Source organism: Gossypium arboreum, chromosome 10 (genome assembly GCF_025698485.1).
Source record: "Gossypium arboreum isolate Shixiya-1 chromosome 10, ASM2569848v2, whole genome shotgun sequence".
In the NCBI taxonomy this organism is placed as follows: domain Eukaryota; kingdom Viridiplantae; phylum Streptophyta; class Magnoliopsida; order Malvales; family Malvaceae; genus Gossypium; species Gossypium arboreum.
The window spans coordinates 128350508-128360442 of NC_069079.1; the positions used below are offsets into that span (position 1 = coordinate 128350508).

At 36.1% G+C, this 9935-nt stretch overlaps 2 protein-coding genes across 2 annotated transcripts; one reads left to right on the forward strand and one right to left on the reverse strand.

The window, feature by feature from the left end:
• The first annotated feature begins 327 nt into the window (after positions 1-327).
• Positions 328-4754, forward strand: LOC108461218 (wall-associated receptor kinase-like 20). Its single transcript, XM_017760971.2, has 3 exons — positions 328-1179; positions 1271-1330; positions 3523-4754. The coding sequence occupies exons 1-3, from the start codon at positions 408-410 to the stop codon at positions 4578-4580; spliced, it is 1890 nt and encodes a 629-aa protein (XP_017616460.1). The 5' UTR covers positions 328-407; the 3' UTR covers positions 4581-4754.
• Positions 4755-5701: 947 nt separating this feature from the next.
• LOC108464581 (uncharacterized) lies at positions 5702-8246 on the reverse strand. Its single transcript, XM_017764945.2, has 2 exons — positions 7805-8246; positions 5702-6416 (listed from the first exon to the last, which is right to left on the reverse strand). The coding sequence occupies exons 1-2, from the start codon at positions 8136-8138 to the stop codon at positions 5878-5880; spliced, it is 873 nt and encodes a 290-aa protein (XP_017620434.1). The 5' UTR covers positions 8139-8246; the 3' UTR covers positions 5702-5877.
• Between the last annotated feature and the right edge of the window lie 1689 nt (positions 8247-9935).

A 9935-nucleotide genomic window follows, 5' to 3' on the forward strand; every position in this document is an offset into this window, starting at 1 on the left:
TTAAAAATATATATGCATTTAAGTGTGTTCAAATTCACGTTGTTTTAATTGTTATAATAGCAATGATAAAAATTGAGATAAGAATTATTTTCACATTTTTCATAAAATTTGAGGATCAAATTATAATAAATTAAAATAAATGGGTTAATTTCTCAATTTTGGTTGAATAAAGGAATGAGATCAGAAATAGACCTAAAATTTTAATAGTTGACTTCACTTTATAGCAGGAAATGTTGAAAAAAAAAAAATCTATAAAGGTCAAATTTTTTAGACAACTTAGGAATCTTCCTCAATTTTCCAATATTAACCTTCATAAATCCAACATTTACAACTATACCTTCAAAATCCGACACATTTAAAAAGTCACAGATGCAAAGCATCTTCAATTCAATCAAACATTCTCAAAAATGGCGGTAACGCTTAACCTCCTATCGACGGCGCTGCTTCTGCTAACGTGCGCCGTCGGCTTAACTGTTTCCGTCAACCGCTGTCCGAACTGCGGTTCCACCGCCGTCCCTTACCCTCTCTCCACCGGTCCCTCCTGCGGCGACCAAAACTACAAAATCCGCTGCGACGCGGGCTCACTGGTCTTCGATACACTTAACAACACCTACCCGATCACGTCCATCAATCGGTTCAGTCAACGGCTCGTGATCCAACCAGCGAGTCTCGTCCCCAACACGTGCGTCACCACTGATCTCCGTTTCGAAGGCGTGCAGCTCAACAGTAGTTTGCCTTTCAACATCACCAGCAGCAACACCGTCTTGTTCTTGAACTGTACGGGCTCGATCCTCCGTTCCCCGTTAAACTGTTCCTCCAACGGGTTATGCCACGAGTACGTCAACGAGAGTTCTAGAGCCGCGGCTTGCGAGGCGGCGCCGATCTGTTGTACGTTCAGAGCCGGCGGAGGAGCGACGGCGTATGCTATTCGGGCGAGGGAGACCGGGTGTAGGGCTTATACGAGCTTTGTTAACTTGCAATCGGATTTGCCGGTGAACCGGTGGCCTGAACCAGGAATGGAATTGCAGTGGGTTTCGCCGCCTGAACCAGTTTGTGGTACCCAAGCGGATTGTGATAGGAACTCCACTTGTGGATCAGGCCCGAATTCGAATGGGACCCGGAGGTGTTTTTGTAATTCCGGCTTGTTTTGGGATCCGATTGAAGGGGTTTGTGCTAAGAGTAAGTTTTTATTTAATTTTTTTTACTCTCGCGGTAGTATTTAAGTCTGGCATGATCTCATTGGCTGATTTCCGGAGCCTTTTTCTTTCAGTTAGTACGTGTCAGAATCCTGATGGTTGCAGCGACTCAAATCGGACTGCTTTGATCGCAGGTAAATACTCCAAAGATTTAAAAACAATTTTTTAAAATTTTTTAATTAATTTTGAATTTTTTTTAGTAAAAGATGCCAACTTGTTTGAAAATTGAGGCAATTTGGAGCAGATGAGTGCTAAAGAGACTTAAAAAAGGATTTATCTGAGAAAATATCTATTTCCTTTTTTGGAGGAAATTCAGATATTTCTTTGGATTAATAATGAAGTTAGGAAGGTTGTTGGCTCATAATATTTCAAAATAGTGCTGAAAGATTTGAAAAAAAAAAAATAATCGAGTTGGGTTTAAGTTGTTACAAGTTTTGTTCGAGTTTAATTGAATAAGTTTATACTTGATTAGAGATAAAAATTAAGTTGTTTAACTTGATTAAGTTCAAATAAGAATAGCTTGTTGGTTATTAGAATTGAGGTAGGAGTGAGTATTTGATGGAGTTGAATCAAATTGAGTTAAAAAATTTTGAGTCAAGTTGAGTCAAGTTAACGAATCTTATTATTTATACTCAATATTGCGTTTACATAGACCGATTATTTAACTAGTATATGAAGTAGAAAATCATTTAACTATATAAACAATATAATTTATTTAATAATTACATGTAAAGATCTATTTAAGGCATGCAAAGTAACTATACCTAATGTTGCAAGACGATATAAGCTATTACGCCACATGCATAGTTCTATTTACATAGTGCATGGTTATGCATCAAGAGCTATCCTATATAGAAGAAAACAAAATGATATACCAAAAGTATAATATAGGGATTCGAAAAGGAAAGGAATTGTACAGGCAAAGTAAGGTTGATGGGTTAATGGTTTTGACTTTTAATTTTAGAAAAGGTAATTGTTTATCAAAACGATGTAATTTTAATTTTTTCTATTCGAATTTTTAAATAACTCGAATTGTGTAATTCATATTCGATTTAGTTTGAATAACTCAATTAACTTGAATTATTTAATTTAAAATTTAAATTTTTATTGAATTTTTGCATCGAATCAATTTTGCTCACTTTATTTTATTTTTTATTATCATTTTTATCTTAAAATTTTATTTAAGATATCAAACTTTTATCATTCGGTTGAATAAATATTGATTTCTTCTGAAAATTTACTACTGTGTTATATTTTTCTCTTTGATATGTAAGTGAGGTTAGAAAATAGATGAGCAGTTAGTATAAACGTAATTAATACTAATAAATTACAATATTTATGATTAAAAATAGTTGAGGATGAAGTGAGAAGGTTGAAAATGGGGTGTAATCCGATAACAACATCCCATGTTTGGTTTGGGAAACGTCACTTTTGTCTGATATCATAAATTTGGGGTTTGACCTTTGAATAGTCAAAAGTCATAGCTAAGCCTTTATGTCATGTTTTGTTTCAAGTTTCTAGATATGTTGTTAGGCTATTTGCAGTATATCTTTGACCACCGTACAAGTATTAAGTTCCAACAATATTTAGGTGCATTCTCATTCACATCAAGTTATAAAGGCTGCTCAACCCTTTCATTGATTTTGACTCCTAAATCGAATCCTAATCCGATTCCATCTGATCATAAAAAGAAAACAATTTGATACTTGTTCAATACTAAATTTGAATCAGTTGAATTTAAATGGACTCGGATCGAAATAGCTCGAGTCTATAATGATTGGATTTAAAAGTTCGAAACTTTAAACTTTTTATTGACCCCAATTTAAAGTGAGTCAAACTTTGAATTGACTTAAACTTAGAATGACTTAGATCAAAACCTGTTTTGAATCAATATTGTTTAAACTGGATAGAATTGGTCAGAGTATCGGTCTGGAACTTGAGGTTAGATTGATTAACTCACAAATTGATTGAACTTATAAAATTGGTTGAATTGATTTTCTTGGTTTCTGTAATAATTTTTTTTTATTTTTGAGTTTTTTTAAAATAAATAAATTAATTAAATTGGTCAGATTGATTGAATTTGTCAAATCAATTTGTGAAGTTCGATCACGGGTTCGTATCTGAAAACTTTATCCTAAAATAAGTCAAAAATTATAAAACTGAGTTTGACGTTATCTAAAACCAACTTGAAACGATAAAGATCCAAGCATTATCAATTTAGCCCTTGAGTTTGGTAATTGTTATTTGTGAATGGTTTCTGAATTTGCTGCTTGTGTTAAGATCATCATCAATCCAATGTCTTCACTGCATTGCAAATCACTTGTAGGTTTAACAGCTGGACTTGGTACGGCGCTCGTTGCAGTGATCATCGGCATTTTGCTCTACAGACGACATAGGCGGATAGTCGAAGCTCAAGAGCGCCTACGCAAGGAGCGTGAAACAATCCTAAATGCCAACAATGGAGGCAAAGCAGCCAAGGTTTTCACGGGCAAAGAGATCAAGAAAGCAACCAACAATTTCTCGAAAGACCGAATCCTAGGTGCCGGTGGCTACGGCGAAGTCTATAAAGGAATCCTTGACGACGGCACTCCGGTTGCTGTCAAATGTGCCAAGCTCGGCAACACCAAAGGCACCGATCAAGTCCTCAACGAAGTACGAATCCTATGCCAAGTCAATCATCGAAGCCTTGTTGGACTACTCGGATGTTGCGTCGAACTCGACCAACCTATAATGGTTTATGAGTTCATCGAAAACGGTAACCTCTTAGATCATCTCCAGAGCCCAAACATTAATGACCGAGGTCTACTCACTTGGACCCGTCGTCTCCAAATTGCTCGCGACACAGCCGAAGGTCTCGCATACCTACATTTCTCCGCAGTCCCTCCTATATACCATAGAGACGTCAAATCTAGTAACATCCTACTTGACGTGAAACATAACGCCAAAGTTTCGGATTTCGGGTTATCACGATTAGCTCACACCGATATGAGCCACGTATCAACTTGTGCTCAAGGCACCCTCGGATATCTCGACCCGGAATATTACCGAAACTACCAATTAACCGATAAAAGTGACGTTTATAGTTTCGGGGTTGTCTTGTTAGAGCTTTTAACTTCACAAAAAGCCATTGATTTCAACCGAGATGCTGATGATGTGAACTTGGCGATATACGTGAAAAGAATGACGGATGAAGAGAAACTGATGGACGTGGTTGATCCGATATTGAAAGAAAAAGCGAGTCCATTAGAGATAGATACTATGAAGGCATTGGGATTTCTTGCATTGAGTTGCTTGGAAGAACGTAGACAAAATAGACCCTCCATGAAAGAAGTTACTGAAGAAATTGAGTACATCATTTGCATTGCTACAGGTAAGACTGTTTAAAACTAGTTTTTGTTTTTTCATAGTAAGTACCATGTAGCTGTTTATGCTTCACTTTTTTTTTGTTTTGATGTTATTTATGGTTTTTGGCGTATTAATTATTAGTATGTGAAACTTTAATATATTTTTTACATATTTGTATATATTAATAGTCATATTTGTGTTTTAAATACAAAATTTTTATATGCGTGATAAAATTTTTAATATTGATAATATTGTTAATTGAGGCGTTGTCACAAGTCAATTTGATATTAACACAAGATTGATGACAATATCATGATAAATATTTTTAATATAATGTATTAAGGTGTTTAAATTTCATTTTGTTCGCAATTCAATCTATGAGACTTTTAGTCTATTATTTTTCATTTTAAATGTCGATATATTTCATATATTATTATTAATTAATTTTAAATCATATATTTCATTATTTATTATATATTGTTTTTAACTAACCTCTTTATTTTAAATATATACTTTCCACAAGTCTAATAGGATTTATAGTATATTATTATAGATTTAGTTTTATATTATAAATTATATAATATATAAATAACATAATGTATTATATTATAAACGTAAAAATGGACCGAGTCAAATATAGGCTTTGAGTATTCAAGTTTGAATCCGATCCATGTTTTAAACGAACTTAAATTTTTTGTTTAAACTTATTTTTCGAATTTAATATTTTTATTTAAAATTTCTTATATTTCAAATTATACTTTGAGAGATAACCGAAAGCATGAACGTTGTTACTGAGTGAAAACCCAGAACTTCAGTTCCACTTCCACGAAGGAAAATGAAAAGGCCAAAAAGAGCTGATAATGATGGGATACTGACCATTCGCGCGAGCGCACACGCCAAAAAGAACAATGGGCAAATTATGTGGCTGCCTAATTGCTTACCCTTTTACCGAAGATAATGAGTTTTAAAATAACCCAAGAAGAGTAAAAATAAAAAACCAATGAATGAATGTAGACAAAGATGAAAGAGAGACCACTTCTATTTTGCATCAAGCAAATTGCAAGCATATATTATAAAAGTTAATATATATAAATTAAGGATATATTTAGGGTTTTATGGGCTTTTAATATGACATGCTCAACTGGCAAACACAATCAATATAACCAAGAATTCAACTTAAATAAATAAGATCTCAAGTATAACAGTCATGCACGAATGTAAATTAAAATTAAAAGAAAAAAAGGGGGAAAAAAGGCCAAAATCTGCACTTCAGACAGTGAATTGCAACTGTTAACAATGTTTGAGAAAAGCCAAACACCACGAAGATGATAATGTTCTAGTTTGTTCTTGGTGTGGCCCATTCGACTCGCAGGATGAGATTGTCGTACCCATATCCGTTCAGCTTGTTAATAGCTCTTTGAGCATCCTCTCTGTTCACAAAGTTGACAAAACCGAACCCTCTACTTGTGCCTGTCTTCTGATCCATAGCGACATACACACGCGTCACAGCACCAAATGGTCGGAAAAGTTCATGCAAGTCAGCCTCCCGAGTGTCCTCAGATAAGTTTGTTACCCTCACAGAGTTTTCATCGTTCCTACGTCTCATATCCGATCCGGTTGTTCTCTCTGCACCGGCTCTCATGCTTGGTGGAACATAGGCTCCCTTTCCAGCTCCAGGAGCAGCTGCCGAGGTCTCGGCTGCCGCGGGCTTATCAACAAAGGATTCAACTGGAGCAGCAAGATCCTTGTAAGGACATTTGGAGGTCCAGTGATCACCTTTCTTACCGCATGTTCGGCACACCATGAGAACAGCACCTCCTTTGCTAAGCTGAGCCAAGCCGTCACCAGAAGCCTTTGCTTCTTCCGGTTTGGTACCTGTAAACAACTCGATATTTCAAAAGTTTTCACATCCAAAAGTCCAAACAAGGGACGAAAACCCAAAAATTTGGAAGTTTACAACCACAGAGTCCGCTTGTGTCAGAACAAAACTTTCAAGGTTTATGCTGAAACCACAAATTTTAAAAAATAAATGTTTCTTGGATGTTGTTAACGGCCTCGGAATGACACCAATTTCTTGGTTTCACAGTTAAACAATTGAATGCTGGCTAAGCAAATATGCTACTCGAGACCCCGTGAGAATTCCACATTAAACAAAAGCCATTTGATTAAAACATGATAGGCAGAACTTATCAACCATGTTCAAATGAAATACAAAAACCTATAAGAATCATAGAAGCGCTAATTTTTAAAACAAATAACCAAGTGATTGAATGGAAAAAAGGGGTTGAAGATCTGGTTTAGATTGCTAGTAGGGAGAGTGGCGAAATACCAATGAATGTAGTTAGTGGCTCAAAAGTGAAAAAAATAGAGACATGTTTCACGGTGAAGAAAAAGGCCACAAACAGCTGCTATAGGTGGCTTACTGACCATTCACACAAATAAACAGCCACACAACGGCCAGTATGTGATTGGCTAATTGACCACCATAATCAAATGAACAAATAAAGTTCATATACCATTAATTGCTAGAAATGTTCTTAAAATTTATTATAAATATCGATGACGCGTAAATATGGGTTCAGTGGTTGCTGGCGGTTCACCCAGAGGCCGAAAGCCGCAAGTGGTACTCTACACGTGGCCCTTACACACCCCATACTTGTCCCCCAGGACTTGAGGGCTATATAAGCCTCCCCTCGTGACCCAAGTGAAAGGACTCTCTCATTCCCAACTCAAGAGAAAATCAGGAGAAAGCAAAAGCGCCTCTCCCCCTTCTGTTAGAAGACCACTTGCAGCTCTCGGACTCTGGGTGAACCGACATCAACAGCCAAACCCATATTTATGCATTAACAAATATATAGAAATGTGATTATTGATTGAAATAAATAATATAACTGCAATGCAACATTAGTTCTATCATAATTAATCCATATAAAGATAAAATTATGCATTACATTACCCGATAAATCAATATCCTAACTTTTAATCCTTCAATTATGTTATTTACTCAAACACCAATGCTAACAAAAATTGTTCTATAGAAAGATCAATCACAAATCTCTTCTTTACCCAATAAATTACCCTTTTAGAAATTTATACCCAAAGCAAATTTAACAATAATCATACCCTAAATCAAAGGAAATTTAACCATAATCAAATCCAATAGAAGAAATCCAACAATAATATATTCAATTTCATCAAATCTATAATTAACGACAAAAACCCAATAAAAAATTAACAAAAAAAGAGGGTGATTAGAATCGAACCAGGGGCTCTAGGTCGTTCAAGAAGGATCTCTTCAGTAGACACCATGGTGAGCCGACTCCCAACATCTTCACGCACGGCGTCCCCGAACTTGTCCCAATTCCTTCTTTCCAAAGCCCGTTTACTCAACCGGGCTTTCGCCAGCTTTCGGACGCGGGTCGTCGTTGTTATTTTCACCTTGTTACCTTCATCGTTAAACCTGTATTCTATCACCTTTTTTATCCCGTTTTCGTCTGGGCCGATCACTTCTTTTGGGGGTAACAAAAAGTCCAGGTCATCGTCTTCCTCAAGCTCTCCCCAACGGAGCTTGCTGGGTTCGTTTTTGTCGATTGCCATGGTTTTAGAGTTTTGAGTCAGAGAGAGCTTGAGGGCGGCGCCTGATAGGGCTATTGAGATTACACGATGTAAGAGAGAGAGGGGGGTAAGTTGAAGAGATGAAAGGGTTTTGCTAGAGTTTATATGTTTGTTACGACGTCGTTTCTTTTGTATCACATGGGAATATACGGCAACGCATTTATTGTTGGTCGAATTCTCATTTGGATCTTTCTACTATGGTTGAATTTGAGATTTGGTCCCTAACTTTTGATTCGACGTAATTTGATCCTCAACTTTTATAACGTGACTAGTTAACTCAAATAGTTAACATCGTTAACTATTTCATTCTAAATGATAATATAAGTTTTCTTAAAAAACAACTTTCATCACAAAAAAATCATAGAATCTTAAACCTCGAATTTGAACTCGAACCTCACATTAAATTTTAAACTCTAAACCCCAACCTCACATTGAACCTTGAATCCTGAATGGGTTCAAAGTTCAAGCTCAAGATTCTAGTTTAAAGTTCGTGATTTGGAGTTTAGAGTAAAAAAATTATCAAAATTATGAACCATTAATGATGTGATTGAAGGATCCACAAAATAATTTCTCCTCGCACTTGTACATATACAACTTTTTCGCAATACACGCACATATATATATATGTTAGCAAAAAAATTATTTAACTAATAATCAAGTATTTGCAGAAATAACAATTATAATAAATTATTTATAAACACTAATTTATATGTTACATATATTTCTAATTACTTAATGCTTAACAATCAACAAAGCCAAAGCTTAAACGGGTAACCCCCTTATAGCTTGGTTGTAATGACCAGGGAGACCAAACACGTGATAGAAGACATAGGTAACAGATAAAGTTGACCTGTAGAGCAGGTCGAACATTTGCCATGCCTCGTAAAATTGCTTGACCAAGAAGAAGGTCCAAACAAAAAGAATAAACCACCCAATCGCCGGGACGATAAGCAAAACTAATACAACGGTGGCGAGATTTCCAGTAAAGAGACTGATTTTGGTAACTATGATTCGGTAAATTGATGAGTTATTGTTGTTGGTTTGAAGATGATGTTCGGTTTCCCAAGCTGCGGCGTAAACAAGTATGAGGGTGATAAATACCGACACGATGACACTATGGGTCTGAAGGATCTTCTGAGGATACTTTAGTGGCATGAGAGCGAGGAGTAGACCTATCGCAAAGACCAAACTAGCATGCAAATTGTTGTTGGCTGAGCCCCTATAATTGCTACACTCAACAACAACAACAACAACAAAAAAAACATGTTATTTTGGGTAAAGAAACATTGCTTAAACAAGATTAAATATATTAATATAAAAAAAATCAATACGAATTTGGTTGAGAAATGATGAAACGTATCTTCGGATAAGGGCACCTTGGAGAGTTGCACCTCACCTCATATACTTGTATAGGCTTGCATGAAGAGGTGATAGAATGAATTACTTACCTTTGTTCATTATGGTGGGCATGTCGACCGAACATTACTTGATTGAATAAATCGAACGCAGTTGGAGTTGCATGGTATTGCTGACGAACCTTTCGAACTGCACGATATATTAGCTTAACGAAGTGAATGGTCCAGATGAAAAGAAGGAGCCAACCTAGACGGGGGAATAGGGTAAACGTAAGTAAAACCGTGGCAAGACGTCCAGCTAGGAGGTTGATGTCATCGATAGCTCCAGGGAAATATGGAGTGCACAAAGTAATGGCGTACACAAGGATGGAAATCACAAATGTTGCCATTATCACATTTTGCGTCTCAAACGGAGATTCAATAT

Bases quoted from the DNA above. Each gene is read 5' to 3' on its own strand.
- LOC108461218 (XM_017760971.2), top strand. From the start codon at position 408: ATGGCGGTAACGCTTAACCTCCTATCGACGGCGCTGCTTCTGCTAACG. The intron at 1,180-1,270 runs GTAAGTTTTTAT...TTTTTCTTTCAG, and splicing joins TGAAGGGGTTTGTGCTAAGA to TTAGTACGTGTCAGAATCCT. The intron at 1,331-3,522 runs GTAAATACTCCA...AATCACTTGTAG, and splicing joins TCGGACTGCTTTGATCGCAG to GTTTAACAGCTGGACTTGGT.
- LOC108464581 (XM_017764945.2), bottom strand. From the start codon at position 8,138: ATGGCAATCGACAAAAACGAACCCAGCAAGCTCCGTTGGGGAGAGCTT. The intron at 6,417-7,804 runs GTTCGATTCTAA...AGTTGTTTACAG, and splicing joins TGAACGACCTAGAGCCCCTG to GTACCAAACCGGAAGAAGCA.